The sequence below is a fragment of the Panthera tigris genome, chromosome B1 (assembly GCF_018350195.1).
Source record: "Panthera tigris isolate Pti1 chromosome B1, P.tigris_Pti1_mat1.1, whole genome shotgun sequence".
Lineage (NCBI taxonomy): Eukaryota > Metazoa > Chordata > Mammalia > Carnivora > Felidae > Panthera > Panthera tigris.
Window position 1 is genome coordinate 101,425,800 of NC_056663.1, and position 26,084 is coordinate 101,451,883.

The following is a 26,084-nucleotide window of genomic DNA, read 5'->3' on the forward strand; positions in this document are numbered from 1 at the left end:
TGTAGTTCTTACTATAAGCCAGGGACTGTTCTAAAACTTCAGATACAAAGATAAATAAGACAAGCTGTCATTTCGTTGTCTTCCTAGTGAACTTCTAACTCCAAGTTGAATCTGAAGAATTAGTTTTCCCTCTAAGAAGAACAGGCAAAGTTAGAGGCTCACTCAGATACTAGAACATGTATCTCTCTAACTCCTCTCTGTAGTGTACTTTGCTCTTTCCCACTGGACTGAGAGTTCCTTGAGGGCAAAGGTCCTGTTTTCCTTATTTGTATTCCATGCCCAGACAGGAAATGTTTACAGACAGAATAAGTGAATAGACAGTGTCAAAACAAATGGGTACATTAGTTTTTGAAAGGAAAGCTTATTAGCATTACAATCAGAATTCTGAATCAGACATCCTATATATCCCATGTAGAAGGCAAATAACTTTAAAAAATAAAATAACTTTAAAAGCTGATATAAACAACAAACTTTTCTTGGATGTTCACATTTCAAATTTAGGAGACATTTAGCTGTCAAGTATTTACACCGGTAAACTACAAATGATTCTTATCCAACATTTCCAAAACGTTTCTAACTCCAACAAGACAGTGTTGATGGACTTTATCTTACCTCTGTCAAAGGCCACAGGCTGTGCATAAACAATTGGTCTATTCAAGGTAATAAGCACAGCTTCTCTATCTGAAGAACCACTGATTTCTTCTCGGAGGGCATTTCTTAATCCAATTCTGGTTTTAAAATAGGCAACTTGATGAAAATCAGAACCAGCTTCCTCATAAACCTAAAATAAAATTAAAGGCTCAATAAAATCAAGTAATGGAAAATGTTCCGACAAAAAAAACTAAACATTTTAATAATTTCTAGCAAAATAAAACAACAGTAACAAAAAAGCTCCCCATGAGCTGTGAAAGTTAAATTTTTATAAAATAAAATCTGATTTATTGCTGTGTGTGTATATATATTTAACTTTTTATGTTTAACATTATGGCAAGAAAAACTTACCAATATTAAATAGTAAGAAACTTAGTAACATTTTAAGAGTTGGCCAATGTTAGTACCGAGTGCTGAAATAAAAAAATAATGCTTAACAAAATAAAAAGAAATTATAAACAAATATTTATGAAGATGCTGAATTAAGCTTCACATGATTGCATTTGCACTAAACTATAAACTAATAATATAACACCCAAAACACTAAGTAAAATGTCAAACTAAAACTCTAAAGGCCTTCTTAAATGAGGCTTCTTCACTCCAATTACAATTAAAAATTTTAGGAACATTAAAAACATTTTTTTTAAAGTATAGTAATATTTAAAGTAGTTCAAATTGATATACAAAATTAAAAGCCAAAATTCTAATGTCAGCAAATTCTGTACTCACCTGATGTTTGACAATTTGTCCTAATGCCAGATTTAAATCCACTTGGCATTTACCAAACAGTTTCAGATAGCTGCTGCTTCCTGGTGAGGCTTTGGTTTGAAGTCGGTTTGAAAGTTCCAGCTCTATCAATCCAGTTTCAAATCTCACAGCTCTCATTGATGGAGTTGTGGCTGTTACTTGGATGCCCTAGGAGATTATGTTAGGAGGGAAAACAAGAATCTTAAATCAACAATATACACTCACTTAAATGACACCTTTCAATATATGATAAAATAGCCATGTTTAAAATACATATGGGTTGTCTAATGAGCTGATAAAGCTGTCAACATTCCTTAATTTCTCATATTAGTAGTGGATTTTTTAGCTATTAAATTTCATTTTAGTATTTTGTATTTAACATCTGAACTGTTCATGGGTTAAAAACATTAATTATAATTAAAGAACTATTTGGTAATAATGATATTTTTAACAATGCTGATATCTTAAATATTTGAAATATTAAGGTTTCTATTAAGGTATTATTGTTAATTGAACAAATGTACAAAATATATCTTACAGAGTAACTTATAGCTGTAATAATTAGAAAAAAATTAAAATATTTACCAGTAGGGAACAGTTAAATAAACTGTTACAACTATATAATAAATAGTAGAGCTGTTGAGGAAGATAAAGTTGATCTATATGTTCTGACATGGAAAGGTATCCAAAGTTTTTAAAATGCATAAATAATATGCATATGTAAAAATACAAATAGAAAAAAGTACTAAAGAATATTCACTTGTTAAAGCCTTTTCTCTTGAGTGGATGGGGTTATACTTCATTTTTATTTTCTACTTGGCACATTTATGTATAATATGAGTTTTCTATAACTAAAAAATTAGAAATTTAGAATTAAAAAATTAGAAAAATACTTTGAAAAGTATAATTATTTGTATGTTACCTTAAACTGCAAATTCAGGGAATAGAGTAGAATTTTAGGCTTATCTCCATCTGCCGTCCCATCATGTTCATTCCAAAGAGGAATAGGCTGCTCCCCACCTAAGTAAATGTGGGTGTGAGGAAATCACTTTAAAAGGAAAATGATAATTATTTTGTTCATTTAAAAAAATATAGAACAGTTATTTTCTGTTTTCTGATTATTAATCCAATTGTTATTAGGGAACCTTAGCCATGTTACATTTCCTGCCATAGATATAAGATAGGGATAATACTGCACATGTAGGCATTTATTAAGAACATTTTATAAGGGCGAAATTAAAACATTATGTATATAATTAAACAAATGTAATTATATGTCTCATTTTTCCATTTATGGGAAAAAAGTAAATTGGACTAGTTTCTTCAATCAAAAATGTTATTTACATTTAGATGTGCTGCAAACAAAATAAAAAAAATGAAGGTGGAGAAATTTTAAACATAAGCTAATATGTGCTAATAATAAAGAGTATGTCAACAAAGGTTGGTCCTATAAATTAAAAAAAAAACATGGGGTAGGAGACCCTGGGATACAGTTCCTATTAATATCATTTGCTGTCCATCAATATGACATCCACAAAATAATGTTCTGATGTTTTAATGTATAACTTCTATTTCCACTTTTCTTCCTCTTGATGAAAAAAATTTTCTGCATATATAATCTTTAAATTCTCCATCTTAAAGTGATTAATCTTTTTGTATGTATGCTGAGTTTAGCATCATCCCAGGGAGCATATTATACATATGGGATGAGAAGTTTTCTCCACTAGGGAATCAAATTAATGCAATCTATCACATCAATAGGCTAAAGAAGAAAAAATCACATGGTCATATCAAGAGATGCAGAAAAAGGGGTGCCTGGCTGGCTCATTTGGAAGACTGTGCAACTCTTGATTTGGGATTATGAATTAGAGTCCCCGTTGGGTATAGAGATTATTTAAATGAAAAGAAGAAATTTAAATAAAAGAGAGAAATGCAGAAAAAGCATTTCACAAAATCCAACACCCATTCATAATAAAAACTCTCAATAAAAAGGAATAGAGGAAATTTCCTCAATTAGATAATATCTACAAAAATCTAGAGTTAAGATCATGCTTAACGGTCAAAAGCTTGAAACTTTCCTACTTAGATAAGGTACAAGCAAGGATGACTCTTCTTACCAATCTTGTTCAACATTATACAAGAAGTCCTACCTAATGCAATAACACAAGAAAAGGAAATAAAGGGTATATAAATTGGGAAAGAGAAAATAAAATTGTCTTTGTTCACAAATGACAGGATTATATATATTATTTGTGTGGAAAATCTGCAAGAACTGGCAAAAAAAACTCCTGGAACCAATAAGCAATTACTGCAAGGTTGCATGTAAGGTTATTAATGCACAAAGCCCAATCACTTTCCAACAAAGAGTGGAATTTAAAATGAAAAACACAATGCTAGGCTCAGTCGGTTAGGTGTCTGACTTCAGCTCAGGTCATGATCTCACAGTTTGTGAATTCAAGACCCACACTGGCTATGTGCTGACAGCACGGAGCCTGCTTTGGATCCTCTGTCTCCCTCTCTCTCTGCTCTTTCCCCACACATGCGTGTGTGTGTGCATACTCTCTCTCTCTCAAAAAGAAAAACAAAAACCACAATGCCATTTACATTAGCACCACAAAAAATTAAATACTTAGGTATAAATTAATAATATACGTACAAGGTCTACATGAGGAAAACTACAAAATTCTGAGGAAAGATATCAAACAAGAGTATGGAATGAATGAATGAATGAATGAATGAATAAATAAATAAAATAAATAAATGGAAAGATATTTCATGTCCATGGATAGGAAGACTGAATACTGTCAAGATGTCATTTCTTCCCAATTTGATCTATAAATTCAATGCAATTCCAATCAAAATCATAGCAAGTTATTTTGTGGGAATCAACAAACTGATTCTAAGGTGTGTATAGACAAAAGACCCAGGATAGCCAATTAGGGAGAAGAAAAAAGCTAGAGGACTGACACTACCTGACTTCAAGACTACAAACTACAGTAATCAAGGCAGTGTGGGACTGGTGAAAGATGAGACAATGTCACTGGAACAGAACAAAGAGCCCAGAAAGAGATCAATATAGTGAACTGATCTTTGACAAAGAAGCAAAGGCAATATAATGAAGCAAAGATAGTCTTTTCAATAGATGGTGCTGGAATAACTGGATATCCACATGCAAAAAAAATGAATCTAGACGTAAGCCTTACATGCTTCACAAAAATTAACTCAAAATGGATCACAGATCTAAATGTAAAACACAAAACTATAAACGTTTTATAAAACGTCATAAGAAAAAAACCTAAATAAACCTTCAGTACGGCGATGAGTTTTTAGATATAATACCAAAGTCATAATCCATGAAAGAAAGAACTGATAAACTGTACTCCACTAAAATTAAAAAATTTTTCTTTGCAAAAGACAGTGTCAAGAGAATGAGAAGACCAGCCAAAACTAGGAAAAAATATTTCTAAAAGGTATAATTGATAAAGGACTGTTTCTAATACATGCAAAAAGCTCTTAAAACTCAATAAGAAAACAAAAAACCTGATTAAAAAATGGGCCAAAGACTTTAACAGACATCTCACCAAAGAAGATACACAGGTGGCAAATAAGCACAAGGGAAGATGCTTTATACATATCATCATATCATCAGGGAAATGCAAATCAAAACAATCTTAAGATACCACTACAAACCCATTAGAATAGCCAAAATTTGGAACACTGACACCACCAAACGCTGTTAAGGATGTGTAGCAACAAGATCTCTCATGCATTCCTGGTGGGAATGCAAAACGGTATGGCCACTTGGGAAGACAGTTTGATAGTTTCTCATAAAACTAAACACACTCTTACCATATGATCCAGCAATCACACTCCTTGGTTATTTCCCAAAGGAGCTAAAAACTTATGTCCACACAAAACCCTACACACAGATATTTATAGCTTTATTCATAATTGCCAAAATATGGGAGCAACCAAGGGAGGGATAAATAGGTGGAGCACCAAGGATTTTTAGGGCAGTGAAACTACCCTGTAGGATACTATAATGGCAAATAAATGTCAATATACATTTCTCTAAATCCACAGAGTGTACAACACCAAGAGTGAACCCTAATGTAAACTATGGACTTTGGGTGATAATGGTGTGCCAATGCAGATTCATCATTTGTAACAAATGTGCCACTCTGGTGGGGGATGCTGATAATGGGGGAGGCTATACATGACTGGACACAAGGGGATATTTGGGAAATCTCAGTAACCTTCCCTCAATTTGCTATGGACCTAAACATTCTCTAATAAGTAAAGTCCATTTTTTTAAAAGCCTATTTTTTTGTTGATCTATCACAGCCTTGAATATCTTTTAGTAGTTTCAGAAAAATTTATTTTTCTTAAAATGTAAAAGCAAGAGCTCCATCTCTTACAAATGTATTACACAATAATTTTAGCTTATAGAAATATCAGATACTGTTAGTCACATTAACTTCATTTTTTTTTTTACCTCATTATGAATTAAATATATGAAAGGCCCAATTCTCAGAAGGGAACCTCCTTATATGTTTCTAAGATGACTGTACATATTCAAAAATAAATCTTTTATGTTTACTAGGTCAGTGATTATCCATGTCTTTCTAAAATCAAGGGAGTCCGTGAGAGTAAGATTACAAGAATTGATTCCTCAAAAAAGAATTTCCTAACAAACTTGATGACTGATGTAAATGAGTATTCCTAGAGCTAAATGTAATATTGAGAAAATGTCCTAGAGCTAAATGTAATATTAAGGAAAAGCATTAGAAAAAGGTGTAAGAAAAAAAGAAATAAGGACAAAAGCTATGAAGATTTGGTAGACGAGGGAAGCAATACCGAGATTAGAATACTAAGAAACTTGGTTATAAGGGTTCAAAGCATTCCCTCTCAGTAAAGAGTACCTTCTCTGGTTTTGATAAGATCTCCACTCTATGAGGTTCTGGTGATAGCTAGATGATACACAACTTACTTTCAGCTATTTTCCTAGAGTTCATGGCTGTCTCCAGTCAGGAATGACTCAAGGATCAGACCTAGCCACTAAATGACTTTAGAATCAGAATCTTATTTCTGAATTCTCCACAGTGATTGGTAAGTCTTCATGGTTAGAATATTAATTTTTAGTCTTCTTTTCCAGTTCATTCTTCATAAACTTAGGAATATACTTTCACTCCTCACTGATTGCAATTCAAAGGTTAAGAAAAGCCTTTCTCGGTTGCTGGGTGGCTCAGGTCATGATCTCAAAGATCCTGAGTTTGAGGAGTAGTGGAGCCCTATTTGGATCCTCTGCCCTCCTCTCTGTCTCTCCCCGCTTGTGCATGCTCACTCACTCTCTCTCCCAAAAACAAATAAACATTAAAAGAAAAAGATTTTAGAGGAGCCAAGATGGTGGAATAGCATGGAAGTTTTGTTTTGTTTTTGTTTTTTGCGTCTCGCATCCATGAAATGCAGCCAGATCAATACTAAACCGTCCTGCACACCTAGAAAACTGATTTGAGGATTAACACAACAATATGCACAACCTGAACCACAGAACTCAGCAGGAATTCACCTCAAAAGAAAGAGCAGGAAGAAATGACAGCCAGGGACTTAACACAGATACAAGCAAGATGTCTGAACCAGAATTTAGGATCATGATAATAAGATACTAGCTGGGGTCAAAAATAGATTAGAGTCCCTTTCTGCAGAGATAAAAGAAGTAAAAGCTAGTCAGGATGAAATAAAAAATGCTATAACTAAGCTGCAATCTTGAATGGTTGATGTGGTGGCAAGGATGCAGGAGGCAGAGCAGCAAATCAGCAATACAGAGGACAAACTTAAGGAGAATAATGAAGCAGAAAAAAAGGGGGAGACTAAGGCAAAAGAGCACAATTTAAGAATGAGAGAAATCAGTGACTCATTAAAAAGAGGAACAACATCAGAATCATAGGGGTCCCAGAAGATGAAGAGAGAAAGGGGTAGAAGGGTTATGTGAGCAAATCATAGCAGAAAACTTTCCTAACCTGGGGAAAGACACAGACATCAAAATCCAGGAAGCAGAGAGGACCCCCATTAGATTCAAAAAAACCGACCATCAATAAGGCATGTCATAGTCAAATTCACAAAATACTCAGGCAAGGAGAGAATCATGAAAGCAGCAAGGGAAAAAAAAGTCCCTAACCTACAAGGGAAGACAGATCAGGTTTGCAGCAGACTTATCCACAGAAATTTGGCAGGCCAGAAAGGAGTGGCAGGATATATTCAATGTGCTGAATCAGAAAAATATGCAGCCAAAAATTCTTTATCCAGCGAGGCTATAAAAAAACCAAAGGAGTTCGTGACCACTAAACCAGCCCTGCTAGAAATTTTAAGGGGGACACTCTCAGGGGAGAAAAGATGGGGGGGGGGGGTGGAGGGCAGGGAAAGACCAAATGCAATGAAGACTAGAAAGGACCGGAGAACACCACCAGAAACTCCAAGAAACTCCAAGAAACATAATGGCAATAAACTCATATCTTTCAGTACTCACTCTAAACGTCAATGGACTAAATGCTCCAAACAAAAGACATATGGTAACAGAATGGATAAGAAAACAAGATCCATCTATATGCTGTTTACAAGAGACCCACTTTAGACCTAAAAACACCTTCAGATTCAAAGTAAGGAGATGGAGAACCATCTATCATGCTAATGGTCAATAAAAGAAAGCTGGAGTAGCCATACTTATATCAGACAATCTAGACTTTAAAAATAAAGACTGTAACAAGAGATGAAGAATGGCATTACATCATAATTAAGGGGTCTATCCACCAAGAAGACCTAACAACTGTAAACATTTATGCTCCAAATGTGGAGCACTCAAATATATAAACGAATCACAAACATAAAGAAACTCATTGATAATAATACCATAATAGTAGGGGACTTCAACACCCCACTTACAGCAATGGACAGATCGTGTAAACAGAAAATCAACAAGGAAACAATGGCTTTGAATGCCACACTGGACTAGGTGGACTTAATAGATACATTCAGAACATTTCATCCTAAAGCAGCAGAATATATATTCTTCTCTAGTGCACATGGAACGTTCTCCAGAATAGATCACATACTGGGACACAAATCAGCCCTCAACTAGTACAAAATGATCAAGATCATACCGTGCATGTTTTCAGACCACAATGCTATGAAACTCGAAATCAACCACAAGAAAAATTTGGAAAGGTAACAAATACTTGGAGACTAAAGAACATCCTACTAAAGAATGAATGGGCTAAGCAAGAAGTTAAAAAGGAAATTTAAAAGTATATGGAAACCAATGAAAATGATAATACCACAGCCCCAAATCTCTGGGATGCAGCAAAGGTGGTCCTAAGAGGGAAATATATAGCAATCCAGGCCTTCCTAAAGAAGGAAGAAAGTCTCAGATACATAACCTAATCATATACCTTAAAGAGCTGGAAAAAGAATAGCAAATAAAACCCCAAACCAGGAGAAGACAGGAAATAATAAAGATTAGAGCAGAAATCAATGCTTTTGAAACAAAAACAAAAAACAAAAAACCCAGTAGAACAGATCAATGAAACCAGAAGCTGGTTCTATGAAAGATTTAACAACATTGATAAACAACTAGCCAGTTTAATCAAAAAGAAAAAGGAAAGGACCCAAATAAATAAAATCAAGAATGAAAGAGGAGAGATCACAACCAACGCAGCAGAAACAAAACAATAATAAGAGAATATTATGAGCAATTATATGCCAATAAAATGGGCAATCTGGAAGAAATGGACAAATTCCTGGAAACATATAAACTACCAAAACTGAAACAGGAAGAAACAGAAAATTAGAACAGACCCAAAACCAGTAAAGAAACTGAATGAGTAATCAAAAATCTCCCCAAAAACAAGAGTCCAGGGCCAGATTGCTTTCCAGGGGAATTCTATCAAACATTTATTATTTAAAAAAAAAATTTTTTTTTTAATGTTTATTTATTTTTGAGACAGAGAGAGACAGAGCATGAACGGGGGAGGGTCAGAGAGAGGGAGACACAGAATCTGAAACAGGCTCCAGAGTCTGAGCTGTCAGCACAGAGCCCGACATGGGGCTCAAACTCACAGACCACAAGATCATGACCTGAGCCGAGGTCGGCCGTTTAACCGACTGAGCCACCCAGGCGCCCCGACTCTATCAAACATTTAAAGAAGAGTTAACACCTATTCTCTTGAAGCTGTTCCAAAAAATAGAAATGGAAGGAAAACTTCCAAACTCTTTCTATGAAGCCAGCATTACCTTGATTCCAAAACCAGACAAAGACACCACTAAAAAAGGAGAATTATAGACCCATTTCCCTCATGAACATGGATGCAAAAATCCTCAACAAGATATTAGCCAACCGGATCCAACAATACATTAAAAAAGTTATTCACCATGACCAAGTGGGATTTATACCTGGGATGCAGGTTCAATATCACAAAACAATCAGTACGATTCATCACATCAATAAAAGGACGAGAACCACATGATCCTGTCAATAGATGCAGAGGAAGCATTTGACAAAATACAGCATACTTTCTTGATAAAAACCCTTAAGAAAATAGGGATAGAAGGATCATACCTCAAGATCATAAATGCCATATATGAAGACCCACCGCTAATATCATCCTCAATGGGGAAAAGCTGAGAACTTTCCCCCTAAGGTCAGGAACAAGACAGGGATGTCCACTCTCACCACTGTTATTCAACACAGTATTAGAAGTCTTATCCTCAGCAATCAGACAACACAAAGAAATAAAAGGTATCCAAATTGGCCAGGAGGAGGTCAAACTTTCACTCTACACAGATGACACGATACTCTACACAGATGACACGTTACTCTATATGGGAAACCCAAAAGGTTCCACCAAAAAACTGCTAGAACTGATCCATGAATTCAGAAAAGTCAAAGGATATAAAATCAATGCACAGTTGCATTCCTATACACCAACAATGAAGCAACAGAAAGAGAAATCAAGGAATTGATTGCATTTACAACTGTTCCAAAAGCCATAAAACACCTAGGAACAGATCTAACCAAAGAGGTGAAAAATCTATACACTGAAAACTACAGAAAGCTTATGAAAAAATTGAAGACGACACCAAAAAAATGGAAAAATATTCCATGGTCCTGGGTAGGAAGAACAAATATTGTTAAAATGTCAATACTACCCAAAGCAATCTACACGTTCAATGCTATACCTATCAAAATAACACCAGCATTCTTCACAGAGCTAGAACAAACAATCCCAAAATTTGTATGGAATCATAAGAGACCCCGAATAGCCAAAGCAATCTTGAAAAAGAAAACCAAAGCTGGAGGCATCAAAATCCCAGATTTCAAGCTATATTATAAAGCCGTAATCGGGGTGCCTGGGTGGCTCAGTTGGTTGAGCATCCAACTTCGCTCAGGTCATGACCTCACAGCTTGTGAGTTCCAGCCCCGTGTCAGGCTCTGTGCTGACAGCTCAGAGCCTGGAGCCTGCTTCGGATCCTGTGCCTCCCTCTCTCTCTGCCCCAACCCCCTCGCATTCTGTCTCTGTCTCTCAAAAATAAATAAACATAAAAAAAAAATTAAAAAAAAATAAAGCTGTAATCATCAAGAGAGTATGGTACTGGCACAAGAACAGACACTCAGATCAATGGAACAGAATAGAGAACCCAAAAATAGATCCACAAACGTATGACCAACTAATCTCTGACAAAGCAGGAGAGAATATCCAATGGAATGAAAACAGTCTTTTCAGCAAGTGGTACTGGGAAAACTGGACAGCGACATGCAGAAAAATGAACCTGGACCACTTTCTTACACCATAAATAAACTCAAAATGGATGAAAGACGTAAATGTAAGACAGGAAGCCATCAAAATCCTAGAGGAGAAAGCAGGCAAAAACCTTTTTGACCTTGGCCGCAGCAACTTCTTACTCAACACGTCTCTGGAGGCAAGGGAAACAAAAGCAAAAATGAACTATTGAGGGGCGCCTGGGTGGCTCAGTTGGTTGAGTGTCCGACTTCAGCTCAGGTCATGATCTCACAGCTCGTGAGTTCGAGCCCCACATCAGGCTCTGTGCTGACAGCTCGGAGCCTGCTTCAGATTCTGTGCCTCCCTCTCTCTCTGCCCCAACCCACTTGCAGTCTGTCTCAAAATAAATAAATAAATAAATAAATTTTAAAAAATAAAAAAATGAACTATTGGGACCGCATCAAAATACAAAGCTTCTGCACAGCAAAGGAAACAATCAGCAAAACTAAAAGGCAACTGACAGAATGGGAGAAGATATTTGCAAATGACGTATCAGACAAAGGGTTAGTATCCAAAATCTATAATGAAGTTATCAAACTCAACACCCAAAAGACAAATAATCCAGTGAAGAAATAGACAAAAGACATGAATTGACACTTTTCCAAAGAAGACATCCAGATGGCCAACTGACACATGAAAAAATGCTCCACATCACTCATCATCAGGGAAATACAAATCAAAACCACAATTAGATACCACCTCACACCTGTCAGGCTAACATTAACAGCTCAGGCAACAACAGATGTTGGCAAGGATGCAGAGAAGGAGGATCTCTTTTGCACTGCTGGTGGGAATGCAAACTGGTGCAGCCACTCTGGAAAACTGTATGGAGGGTCCTCAAAAAACTAAAAATAGAACTACCCCACAACCCAGCAATTGCACTACTAGGTATTTATCCAAGGGATACAGGTATGCTGTTTCGAAGGGGCACATGCACCCCAATGTTTATAGAAGCACTATCAACAATAGCCAAAGTATGCAAAGAGCCCAAATGTCCATCGACAGATGAATGGATAAAGAAGATGTGGTGTATATATACAATGGAGTATTACTCGGCAATCAAAAAGAATGAAATCTTGTCATTTGCAACTATGTGGATGAAAGTAGAGGGTATTATGCTAAGCAAAATTGGTCAGAGAAAGACAAACATCATATGACTTCACTCATATGAGGACTTTAAGATACAAAACAGATGAACATAAGGTTAGAGAAGCACAAATAATAAAACAGAGAGGGTGACAAAAACATAAGAGACTCTTAAATATGGAGAACAAACAGAAGGTTACTGGAGGGGTTGTGGGAGGGGGGATGGGCTAAATGAGTAAGGGGCATTAAGGAATCTACTCCTGAAATCATTGTTGCACTATAGGCTAACTAACTTGGATGTAAATTTAAAAAAGAAATTAAATAAAAATTTAAAAAACGAAAAAAGAAAAAGATTTTAAGAAAAAGCTTTTCTCCTTCAAAAAAATCATCTTAAGGGCAATGTATAGTGGCAGTCTGATACTAGCACTCTACAATGCTAGCTTTTTAACCATGAAAGATACAAAATTAGTTACTTTGAGTCTATTTATTTTTTCATTATATATATTCAGCAATAAGAGACTTGAAAATATTCTTTAGAACTCATAAACCTGCTTAAAATATTAACTTCCATATTCCAAAGTTCTAATGTGATTTTAACCAGGTAGATGGGCCACATCAATACTTTTGTATATTCCCCAAATAGAGACACCTTCATTGGCAGAAAGGGCTTTGCTATTTATTTTTTTCTTCCTTAATGGTTTGTATTCAACCATTTTCAGGAAAACTCCAAAGCTACCAACGATCTGATTTTTTATGACTTAACCTATGAAATTCTATAGCTCTATTGGGCTTCTTCAATATAATCATTTCAGAGCTTCCCAACCTCAGATAAAATCAGAACCACCTCATGAGAAGCAGGAAAATCTGTTACTCACACAAGTGCTACATAATTTATTTCCTTAATGCAATGAGTTTTGTCCCCGTTTGGGGCCTTATTAAATACTGGTCCATAAGCTTTGCCTGCACCTTCTCTACTTCTTTCTTGCCAAACTAGATTTCATTCATAAGGTTTTGGATTTGATTTCCTCTGTGAAGCCTTCTCTGATTCCTTTGTTTTTCTCTGACACATAGTACCTTGTTCTTTTCATTCATAGAACTCATTAAAATTATAATTGAATACCCAGATACTTAATAAATCTGTTAAATGAATAAATGAATTTATTCACCAACATGGAGGAATCTCCTCTTGATGACAATTTATAGGTGTGGTTTCACTATTATTATTTTTTTTTAACGTTTATTGAGAGATAGAGAAAGACAGAGCATGAGTGGGGAAGGGGCAGAGAGAGGGAGACACAGAATCTGAAACAGGCTCCAGGCTCTAAGCTGTCAGCACAGAGCCTGACACGGGGCTCAAACTCACAAACTGAGAGATCATGACCTGAGCCGAAATCAGACGCTCAACCGACTGAGCCACCCAAGCGCCCCTGGTTTCACTATTATTTTAATGTGATTATATCCATACTGGAAATATTTAGCCTCAAGGATGCTTACATAGTCAACTTATTTTCCATCCTAATACTTAATACTTTATCTTGTGAATTAAAGATCAGTTAAACATTTTTAAAATCAAACATAGACTTCCTATTAAGACGTAAAACTGTAATTAAGAAGCCCATTTGTAATCTACTCTTGAGGCATAACAAAAATATCATAAGGGTTGCTATAGAGCATGCAGAGTCACCATATGGTATAAAGTCAAAATCTTAATATTGATCTAAATCTTGTTTCCCAAATGTGTAAGATTAGTTTGGTTAATAGACATACACTATTCGCTCTTTTTGTGGTGGCAGGCAGAGAAAGTATAAAGGAGTTTTGTGAAGTTTATAAATCATAAACGTATGTATTACACATGACAAAAGTAAGTAATAAGCAAAAGAATCTGTAGGTGGAAAAGCCAGAAAAGGAATGCAGAGTTTAAATATATCTAAATGACAGGATGAACGCTCATACCATTGAAGGGTACGAGATTATCTTACCAGAAACTTTCTGTATTACTTCATTAACTTCCTTCATGAACACTTTCTGCACAAATACCAAGTGGTTTAGCAGATCAGTTGTGAGATTATGTTCAAAAGAGCCAACCTGCCAAAACAAAATCAGAATACTAGATTAACACTACTGACTATATTTGTTTTAAATACATCTTTTGCTCACATAAGCCATCCAAACTCTGAAGAAAAACAATGAATTATCTACATACTATTTGAGAAAGATTATAAAATATTCACATTGCCCAATACTTTACTGGTCTGACATTATAGGCCATTCCTTAAATTTATTTTTTAAATAACAGTGGCCAATAAGGTTTTTTGTTTTCTATCTTTTGAAAAAGAATGAAATTTATACTTTATGTTACCTGCTAATATCAAAATCGGAATTTTGTCCAGAGTAGTGTCTTTTTTCAATGACTACTGTTGTAGTGTTTAGAACCATGGACAAGTATCATTACATGTGAAAGTAAATTTATTTACTCATTCAAATATTTATTGACCATCTACTTTGCGTACTTCATTAGATGCTAAGGTGAATAAAAACAATAAAATATGGCTCTCTCTCTCATGAGGCTTACATTTGCATGATTTAACTAATCAGATATACTCAATCAGCTTTAATATATGCCCCATGATTAGTATAAGGCATAAAATTTCTGGGGAAAATTAATAAACAGATTGAACAGAAAGCAGGTCCTAACTGAAGTTGAGTATTATAGTAAAGATAGTTTGAAACACCCTTATGAATAAAGGAAATGCTTCAAATTTGCTACTTTGACAGCATTCATATTTTTATCAAAAATTAAGAGCGCAAAATAGGTTCAGTAGTCTTTAACTAAATGAGAAGTCACATAAAGTCTAAGTTGCCCTGGACACTTTATTTTTTATAGAATAGTCCAAAATGGGCTAAGGTGATTTTCATGTGTGTTTATTTCAGGCCATAGTAAACCAGGCAACTCTCTGAGGAATACAATTTTAGATTCCTTCAAGTGTTTATAATTAACTGCATTCTTAGCAAATCTGGGATTGTGTTCTGCCTCAATTACAAACTTTATCCCTTTCTAATATCAGTAAGGAATTATGCAACATACTGCATTAGATTTATTTTCTGTCAAATGAAACATTTATAATAGTATTGCTAAACTAGAATTTGGAGTGCTTATTTTTCAGAATAGAAAGCACAAATGCAAGATGCTTTATAATCTACCCATTAATTTTACTTATTTAAGTTTTATTTATTTACTTTAGGGAAAGCAAGTTAGTGGGGGAGGGGAGGGCAAGAAAAGAGAAAGAGGGAGACAGAGAGGGAGAGAGAGAGTATATTAATCAGGCTCCATGCTCAGTGCAGAGTCCGACATGGGGCTTGATCCCATGACCCTGGGGTCATGACCCGAGCTGAAATCAAGGGTCAGACACTTAACCAACTGAGCTAACCAGGCACCTCTATAATCTACCTTTTAAATAAATATCTGACTTCTACAATCTTGTACACATTTTTTTGTACATTTTTCACACAAAGAAATCCCAACTATTAGAGAGATGCTAGGGTAAGCAGGGTCTAATGAAGGCAAACCAGACTTAATTATCTCCCATAGCTGTAATATTTCTAGCAAAGAGCTCAAGAGCATTCTCATAAATGCTTCACATTCTAAAGAATAAAACTCAGAAAACAAAGTTATAAAATTGCCCCTTGATAAAGTTGAAATTGTTTCTGACAAACTGACAAAGGAAGCTGAGACAGCACTGTGTATGAATCCTACATCTCTCACTTGATAGTGGGGAGATTTAGGGACAGTTATTTAATTTCTCTCAGCTTCAATTTTCTACTGTATCAAATTAGTATAATAACAGATGACCTACTGAACACAAATCAAACAAAAAATATATATCCAAATGTTTTTTAAACTTGTGACAGTTGTGCCAATATAAAGTGAAAAAATGATAAAATCAGGTATGCTGGCTTTCAACTTCCCTTAGTAAAGAAATTAGTCTGTGAATTTGACTGTAATTATTTTATCTGTCTGCATCACCTTTATATTGTTAATAATTATGTATACCTGATGAATAGTGTAACCTCCTGAAGGCTCAGTTTCTTCACTTACAAAATGAGAATATACCTACCTCTTAGAATCGATTTAAGTATTGTACAAGTCAATGCATATAAATGTTATTAGCTTTTTTATAATCAAATGAGCCATAAAAATATTACAGAGATGGATGTGAAATCTAATATAAGAAATATAAATTCAAAGATGACTAATACAAAAAAGAAATGTTTAAATGAAACTATAGAGAAAGAGGCAGATATATACACACATGTGCACATACACACACACCAGATTCAGTTCAGAATTCTATAAGAATAAACGATTTAATGATCCGTCTTAAAAGTTTGGATCACTACATATTTTGGTACGCCTAAACCTTAAAGACTCCTAAATGATAAAGTGTAAGAAAATTAAAAAGTAAACTTACTTCTGCCACACAACGTAGGTAATTTCCCTGTAAATAGTACCCTTGTTTAGAAGGTAGTTCATCTATACTCCACACCTGATCTGAATAACTATCATGCTCTTCCATTATATATTTTCCTGACATAGTAACAGGAGGAAGGTTGAGACTGGCAGAAGGAGGAATAGTTGACATATCCGTGGCAGAAACTTTTGAAGTAAAACGTAATCTGTGATTTGGCAGCTCAAATGTAAATCTGGTCTGTGCACCTGTAAACAATAAGAAAAGTTATTGTTTGTTTGTTCAGGTGCTCATCCACTCCTTTGTTCAAAACATGGTTTCTAAAAAAATGCATACATATCCCAAATGAAATAAATCTTTAAATATATGTGTGGGTACTATAAAGAGTCAGTCAGTATTATTAAGCCAGCAAATATTTACTAAGCCTACCAGGTGCCAAGCACTGCGTTAGGTGTTAGAGAGACCCCTACAAATATTCTTTATTTCATAGAAGGTAGAACAGAAAGAAACTGCCCTTATCACAGAAGAGTTTTAACATGAGAAATTAAGTATTAAAAAATTCCAATCCGCATTCACATTCATATTGCTTTATTAACAGAGAAGTTAGCAGTTAACAACTTGCTTCCTGATCCTGATTCAGTATGGAAGGAAATAGTCAAAATTGTCAAGTCATTAAATTGTACTCAGGTATAAAATTACAATATAAATTCATCAGGCATAAAATTATATAATCCCATGTAGTTGTGACCTTAACAATAATTATTAATGGTTCCGTATGCCAAATAAGGATACGGTATGAGTTTCAGTTTACTAAAACTACTTAAATCAACAATCTAGTATGCAGTTGTTCAATTATAATATGCAACCTACACTGTTATTCAAGCCATATCTCTCCAACTATTTCTGAAGGCATTAAAGAGTAGAAGAAGCCTTGTTAAAATCAAGATCTATTATTGCCCATTGCATACACTGTACTAGTATAGTACTGTATACTAATATATACACGTGTGTGCCTTTCCAACAACAAAATCTTATATTGTTCTATACGTTACCAATTCTTTACACTCAAACATCATTAAATAGCCTATTTTGCCTACATACATATTAAAATGTAATAAACATTCCTAGTGTTCTCAATTGTGCCAGAAATCTCTTTTTTTCAAAATACTAGTAGGAGGTCACCTCCTTCCTATATGTTACATTCACTATATTCACTCACTATACAATAATATGAGTTAGCCATAAATAGAAAAATGCTCTTTCATCAACTGGTGCAATTGTGGATAGCCAGATAGGTCAAGACTGCTCTGATCTTCTCTTACTAACTCCAACAAGGCAGCTCAGTGACCATCACTTGCAAGCTGCAAAAGGTGAGGGCTGTTTACCACAGTAACTACCACTTCCATTACTAACACCAGAATTACCAAATAAAAACATCAAGATTGAAGTAATCCTAGGCCTCAGGTCATCTCTTATCACTAGTACAGTCATTCTTTTACTACTTCTGTCCCTTTCCTTCATTTCAAGAAGAATTATATGTTCTTATCAGTCTGGATATTTGATAATACACTTACTTTGCTCCTAAATATTTGTATCTTCCTAGTTCCAAACTGCCTATTGGCTTTTGACTTACTGCCCTCTGTCAACTCTCCTATTTCTTGGATGCCCTGAATAAATGGCCAAGATGAGTCTACCCTATTGTCAGGCCAATATCTGAAGGCCTGATCTTCTGACTCTGCTAATTCTGGAAACTCACTTCACAGTGTTTCTTCTAGTTAACAAAAAGATCTAGATGTTCAGAAAAATCCCTCTCAATAAAAAAAACAAAAAACAAAAAACAAAAAACAAAACCTAAAATGTTCGGAGTTGGAATAAAAATATACACATATATATAAATACATACGTGTATGTATTTATATATATGTGTATGTATGCAAATTTTTAAACTACTAATATAACATGTTAATGGCATAAAGGAGAAAAAAACATTTTAATTTCAACAGCTGTAGCAAAAAGCATCTGATAATATTCACCTACTTTTCTTCATAGAGACACTTAGCACACTAGGAATAGAAGTAAATTTTTTTAACCTGATAAAGGGAACCTTGCAAAACCTTACAGCAAACATCATATTCATTGACGAAATATTGATTTCCCTTAAAAGAATGAGAGATAAGGATGCCCATAATACCCCCTTTTTCTGAACATTATAGCAGAAGCACAGTAAGAAAAAGAAAAATTCTTAAAGACTAGAAAGGAAGAAACAAAAGCCTCATTTGCACATGGTACAAGTATCTACTTCGGAAACTCCAAACTATCTTATTACCAATAAAAAAAGTTTAATATGGTTGAGTATAAAACTGACATAAAATGATCAAGCACATTTGTACATACTACCACCAGTTTAGAAAATACCATTTTACAAAATATCCCATTTGTAGTAACTAAACAACAACAATAACACAAGGTAGGGGGTATCTACACAAATAAATATATCTTGTAACAGAGGCACAAAAACCTTAAGTTCAAAATTTTTAAACTTTGTAGAAAAGCACTGAAGAAAACCTAAAGAGACAAAGAAATACATATTTAAGAATAGGAGGGTAAATATTGCATCAATTCTTGGTATCAATCAATACTGTCAATTGTCTCCAAGTAAATCTATGGATTTAATTACATTCCTATAAAAATGCAAATAGGCTTTTTCAGAGAATTTGACAAACTGATTATAAAATGTATGTGAAGGAACAAGTAACCAAAAATAACCAAGATAACTCCTAGGAAATGTCAGGTAGCAATATGATACTGAAAACAGCTGGTGCAAAGAGGTCACCAGTAATGGTGCAAATAGGCCAATGAAGCATAATAAATAACTCTGAAACAGACCCCACATGTATCAACATGTAATAGATGACCAAAATGGACTATGTATCACCGAAAAAAAGAAAAGTCAATAAATGATGCTGAAATAATTGGTTAAACTAATCTGCACCAAATTAAAAAAAAAATCAATTCCATATTGATGAAGAACTTAAAAGGAAAAATTTAAAAACATTTAATAGAAAATATAATAAAATATCTTCATGATCCTGGGAAGAGAAGGATTTAAGATATAAAAATACACTTCATATAAGAAAATACTGGTAAATTCAATTACTTGAAAATTAAGAATATCTACTGATCAAAAGACAACAAAGTGAAATAAGTTTCTAATGGGGTGACAATATATGTTAAATTTATAACATCAAAAGCTCAACATACAAAACATAATTTCTGTGAACCAAAACAAAATACAAATGACTCAATGGTAAAACAGACAAACACACACAAACACACACACACACACACACACAGAACCATTAATAGGCACTTCATATAAAAAACATACAAAGATATCTTAATAACATAAAACAGTTCAGCTTCATTAATTATAGAAATAGAAATTAAGACCACAGTGAGATACAATTCACCATTTACCAGACAAAGCAAAAATTTAAAAGCCAGATAATATTAAGTGTTAACAAGCATATGGTATAATGGGAACTCTCATCTAATACTGGCAGGGCAGTAAATACTGGTGAACACAAGTACTTTGGAAAACAGTTTTGTACTTCCTAATAAAACTCAAGATGCATTTACCCTACAGTCTAGGTGTATAATTCCTAAAGTAATTACCCTTGAGAAACTTGTGCACATGTGTATCAAGTGACATGCATGAGAATAATTATAATAGCAAAAAAGTAAAATGAGTCAAAGGTCCATCAATAGCAGAGTGGATAAACTGTAATATAATCACTTAACAGACTATTTCAGTGAAAAATGAATGAACTGTACACACATGAATGAACAGATGAATCTCAAACAAAACGTACAGAAAAAAAAAATTCCCTTTAAAAAATACATTAGTGGGAGTCCATACAAATAAAGTTCAAAACATAAGCCATTTATGAGTATATACATATGTGGTAAAATTATAAAGAAAAGCAAAGGAATGGGTAACACAAAATTCATGTTAACAGTTATTCCATGAGCAGTCATTAAGAAAAGCTGGTAAGGATAATATTCATTGATGGAGCCTTCACAGCACTGGCAATATTTTCATTTAGTTTGTGTAATGGGTTGGTAAGGTCACATTTTTTTTTATTATTCTTGAAACTGTGTGTATATAATTTACATACTTTTGTATATATGATAAACTTCAGAATAAAAATACAACAGCAAAGAATTTCGAAGAGTATATAAGGATCACAAAACCTTATAGAAGTAGCTATTTTGAAGAAACCAAATAACCTGTGATTTAAGCTAAATGCACCAAATGTGAAAATAAACCAAGTTATTCCGGCTATAAAGAAACTAATGGATATAGTAATTTATTCAACTTCTAAATTAGAAATGGCCTCAATAACTGAATAGCTTTGATGACTTCAAATAAAAGCAGTGTCCCTGTTGGTCACTCAGGGAAGATGTAACTGATATTTTTCACTTGACTGAAGAACATCATTAATGAAATTTAAAAGTGTTCTGATTAAAATGATTTACATTTTCATATAATATCTACAAAACCAAATGTAACTTTTCATCAAAATATTACTAATTTTTCAAACCAATCTTAAATTTTAAGAGACTGAACTTAAAATTCAATATTACCTGTCATTCCATGACTCCTCATTCTTCCCATTTTATATTCTGCTTTTAGAGATGGTAAAAGTGCTGCTCCTATGGCTATACCATCTAACATGGCACTGAACTTAAGAACAATAGGCTTCTTTTCTAAACCTTCCGGTAGCTGAGGAAATTCATTCGTTTCAATAGGAGTTTGATTAACACTAGTTGGGGTTTTTTCAGAAGGTAGAGGCGTTGCAATATCTTCTTTCACAGGCTGTGGGCTATAAAGCAAAAAATAAATAAATAAATAAAAATAACTTCAAAAAGACACAATTAGGGGAGTCTGGGTGGCTCAGTCGGTTAAGCTTCCAATTCTTGACTCGGGTCATGTTCTCACAGTTCATGCGTTCGAGTCCCACATCACGATGGCTCCACACTATCAGTTCTTGGGATTCTCTCTCTCCCCTGGCTCTCTCTGTCCCTCCCCTGCTTGTGTTCTCTCTCTCCTCTCTCTCAAAAATGAATAAACTTTAAAAATAAATAAATAAAAATAAAAAAGACAATTAGAAAATTTACCATTTTATTGTATAAAATTATTGGAATTCTCAATGAAAAATAGCAAGAAATAACTGTAAACAGATATGTTCTTTCTACCACCAGATCACATTAAGACTTCCTTAAAGAAGCCATTGAAAAATGATGATCTAGAAAAGTAAACAAGAATAACAACACAAACTTGAATATTACTTGAATATTACACATTCATATCATTAGTGTGAAACGAGTTAAAACTCATGTTTGTCTGATTCTAAATTCTATGACTTAGTGTTGATTGTAATATTACTATTACTGCAGCTACTATTACTACCACTATTAATAACAACAACCCCAACAATAACTATTTGAGTGCTTCTATGAGCCAGGTAATATTCTTAATGCTTTGTGTGTTTCATATCATTTATTCATTTATCTCGCAAAGACCTTGTGTAGGTACTGTTATCTGCTTTCCAAAGAGGAAGTATAGCTAGAAAGTGGCAAAATCAGGATTTAAACTCACTGTGACAAGAGACTTTTTTTTTTTAACTACTATGCTCTACTGCCAGTACACTATAATAAGGACAGATTCCTTAGTATATTTTTAAACTAAGGCTTGTGTACACATTTTGGATTCCATATTCCACTGACAGGAGAAGCACATTTAAATTATTACTACTTTGTCAACCAGACATGTATATTAAATCAGAATTAAAGATCTAGATAGTACAACTAGAAATATCACTGCTTTAGGATACTGTAAAAAGACACACTGTTTTTTTTAACTTATAGGTTAGGAAAAGGGAACTATAAGAAGACAATTTTTTTAACTTTTGTTTACCATATTCTTATTAATTATTCATTAGTTATGTTGCTTTGAGGACTAGGAATAAAGCTTAGCAATGCAGACCCATGAATGAGGGCTACAGACACAGGCAATAGAAGTCAATGTACAAAGGTCCAGTTTTCTCTCCTTTAAAATACTTTTGTGGCATGATCACATCCTGCCTTGAACTATGTACAACAATTTCATATAGAGGACAACACAAAACCATTATGGGACATAAATGGCCACTGCAATTTTTAAACCTATGCAGTCATAAATTTTAGGGAGTTTAAAGTAAATAAGGATTGACACAGTTCTAGATTTTGTCAATATGCTTTTGTAGTGACTCTTATGTTGTCCACAATCTCTAGGATCTCTTAAGCTTTACTGATGCAAGAGAGAACATTGACAGTTACATCTGTGACCAAGTACCTTACACCCAATATGATTCTCCCACACACATTTGGCTACTTTCCATCTGCACCATAGTTCATAATGGTCAATACGTAGATGAAACCCTCTGTCTTCCTTTAAACTATTATTAACAGCAAAAACTGACTTAACACATTACACGGAACCATAGAACTTGAAGAAATAACTTACGCTGTAGAAGGCTGTCTGATGAGATCTGAGATCTGCTTAGACAGTTGGTGGGAACTTCGAACCATCATGCTATGTAAGGTGGCAGGGTGCTGGGGAATGTTGATGCTGATAGCCCCTACTTTGAACACAGCAGCATTGTTAGTCTTCAAACCTCTCTGGGCACTGTAGAGGGCTTGTGACTTGGCAATACTACACTTCACCACAGTTCTATTAATAAAGAAAGAAGGCCATTAAAATACAGCCCAATAAAGAGAAATGTTGAAAAAGTATTTTAAAAGCAAGATAATACTTTTAAATCATTCAATGAACTAAATGACTTAAGATTTTTCATACATTTAAATAGTATATTGAGGAAATGTTTTCTAAAAACACTGAAATACATTTATTTTATATTGTTTTTTACTGAATATCATTATATATCTTTAACAGCATTTACTGAAGAAAATATGTATGTGCTCAAAGGTAAAAGAATGAATACTGACATATTACATGTTTACAACATACAAAATCCCATTTTTATTTTTCCTCCATTCAGAACTCCTCTCTTTGCCCCCAATTTATTTTAGGGATATGTACAACCACTAAGGAAGCATAGATGCTGAATATATAATAAAATACTATACTTCTTAGAATCTAATCAAAGGAATTCATCCATCATCTAATATGTTGAAAAAAATTAATAGGAAGGAAGAAACTTAACTTGCATTTTCCAATTTTCAAATTTTCAATAAGTGGCAAAGAAATGATAGAATTCCAATTCATAATAAGTAACTACTACTTAGTTAAAAATTAGTAAGCCTTACTGATACAGACATAAAGCAGAGACATTATCTTTCTTGATTTCTGGTTCTCCCTTCCAATGCCTACAACAGTGCCTTCAACATGGTATGCACTCACTGAATTTTGTAAAATGAAGGGGCAGAAAGAAGTACAGCACAGGAATGTCTCCCAACATTATAGCTGTGGAATTCCACAGATAACATGTGTTAAGTCACGTATGTAGAAGCCATTATGAAGCAGTCTGATGTACACAATGGAAAGGTTCATGAACTGCACCATTAAAGGCCCAGTTAGTAAAATTATAGCTTTATATATAATTATATTTATAATATAAATATTATCTTTCACGTGGGCAAGGGATTCTTGACAATAATTTAATAATTATTATTTTTGATATTAAGTAATTAAATTATAACCAATTATAAATAAATACATTAAATTATAAAATTATTGAATAACTTAATAATTTTTAATTTAGCGAAACAACACATAAAACAAATTTCATATTAACCACAGTTTGGTTCACATTCATTTATCTCTACTTAGGCTGTAGAGGATTTACTGAGAATTTATTTATAGTCTCAAGGATCTAACAAATCAATTAATCACATTTAACTTCTATTAAAATAAACCTCGAGAAGTATAACAATGGCTCTATCAGAGGTGTTGATTATTTACAGACAGTGAAATCCAAGTATTATATAAAATTCAAGAATGATTACTAGAGAACTATATTGCTTTCTTCTACAAAGGCAACTATTTCTCAGATACTCTCACTGACTAGAAAAAAAAAGTTATCTATAAAATTGGTCTAGCCAGCATGAGAGTAAACTCTGGGAAACTGACTACTTACTGAGTGGAATATTTTCTTAAATATTATAATAAATAAAGCTACTTTTATCATCAATGAGATTTTATTTTAAATTTAATTTCAACATAAGCCAGAACACTCAGATGGTGCTAAAATGCAAATGGCTTTCTACTTGTGAACAGCAACCATCTACTGAATGAAACTAAACATACAAAAAAATGTGTCTTGTTATCATGATAGTAAAATTCTACACCTATCTGACTTTCAATTATATAAGTACATATAACCATATATAAGCACATGTAGAACACTGGAATTTCACTTGTGCAGCAAAAGTAAGAGTGGAAACTTAATGGAGCTGAATGCTCTCCTATTGAGGATCCTACTATGATATTTCCAGTGAAAGTTCTGATGTTAAGGACTTCAGGTGTTCTGTGTTGTTCAATGCCAGAGGGCCCCGTTCACAATGCAGTCTATGTAAATGATGCCCCCATTTACAGTGTGAGTGGTATTCTTCTAAGTTGGACAACATGATAGACCTATCCTGATCAAACTGAGCCAAAAAACTGTAGAGGATGTCTGATTAACTCCAGTCAAACTGCATGTTAAAGACATAAGGAGACCCAGAATGAAGACCTGAAATGAGCTGTCTATTCATAATTTTAATTCTTGAAGAGGGTTGTCACTTCAGCTAGGTCATATAATATATATAAAACTTTTAAACAAGAAAGAAGTGGTCAAAATCTCTCTAAAGAGAAGACTATAAAAACTTGTAGCACGTGAGGCATGCCTCATATACATAAAAAATTCATGGCAAATGACCAAGGAATCTTGTTAAAGAATTCATTGGAAAAAAAAAAAAAGAATTAATTGACAATGGCAGTCTACCTTTACAAGGTTCTGATAGATCCACTGTGACAGCTACAAAGACCACAGTGCCTAATGAGGCAAGGACTTTTTCCTCATCTTCCGTTATTTCCTGAGTCCAGGCTATAGGGTCTTAAATGCAGGCCCCATCCTTGTCTTTCCAACAGGCTGAGTGAATAATTTGAGGATTTACTTTGGGGCTTCATTATCTCTACTCTATCTCCGCCCCTATGTAAGACTCATGTAATAATTACTTAAAGCACCCAGGGGGCGCC

General features: G+C 34.0%; 1 protein-coding gene across 12 annotated transcripts in view; it reads right to left on the reverse strand.

Moving 5' to 3' along the window:
• The window catches only part of KIAA1109 (KIAA1109 ortholog), a 214,937-nt gene that overhangs the window by 49,865 nt on the left and 138,988 nt on the right, over nucleotides 1–26,084 (reverse strand). For all 12 annotated transcript variants that reach the window (XM_042983961.1, XM_042983959.1, XM_042983962.1 and 9 more), the window contains 7 exons: nucleotides 23,352–23,558; nucleotides 21,431–21,669; nucleotides 16,787–17,031; nucleotides 14,297–14,402; nucleotides 2,321–2,418; nucleotides 1,381–1,566; nucleotides 613–781 (listed from right to left, as the gene is read on the reverse strand). In XM_042983961.1, the coding sequence (XP_042839895.1) occupies nucleotides 613–781; nucleotides 1,381–1,566; nucleotides 2,321–2,418; nucleotides 14,297–14,402; nucleotides 16,787–17,031; nucleotides 21,431–21,669; nucleotides 23,352–23,558 (1,250 nt within the window). The remainder of the gene's footprint in view (nucleotides 1–612; nucleotides 782–1,380; nucleotides 1,567–2,320; nucleotides 2,419–14,296; nucleotides 14,403–16,786; nucleotides 17,032–21,430; nucleotides 21,670–23,351; nucleotides 23,559–26,084) is intronic.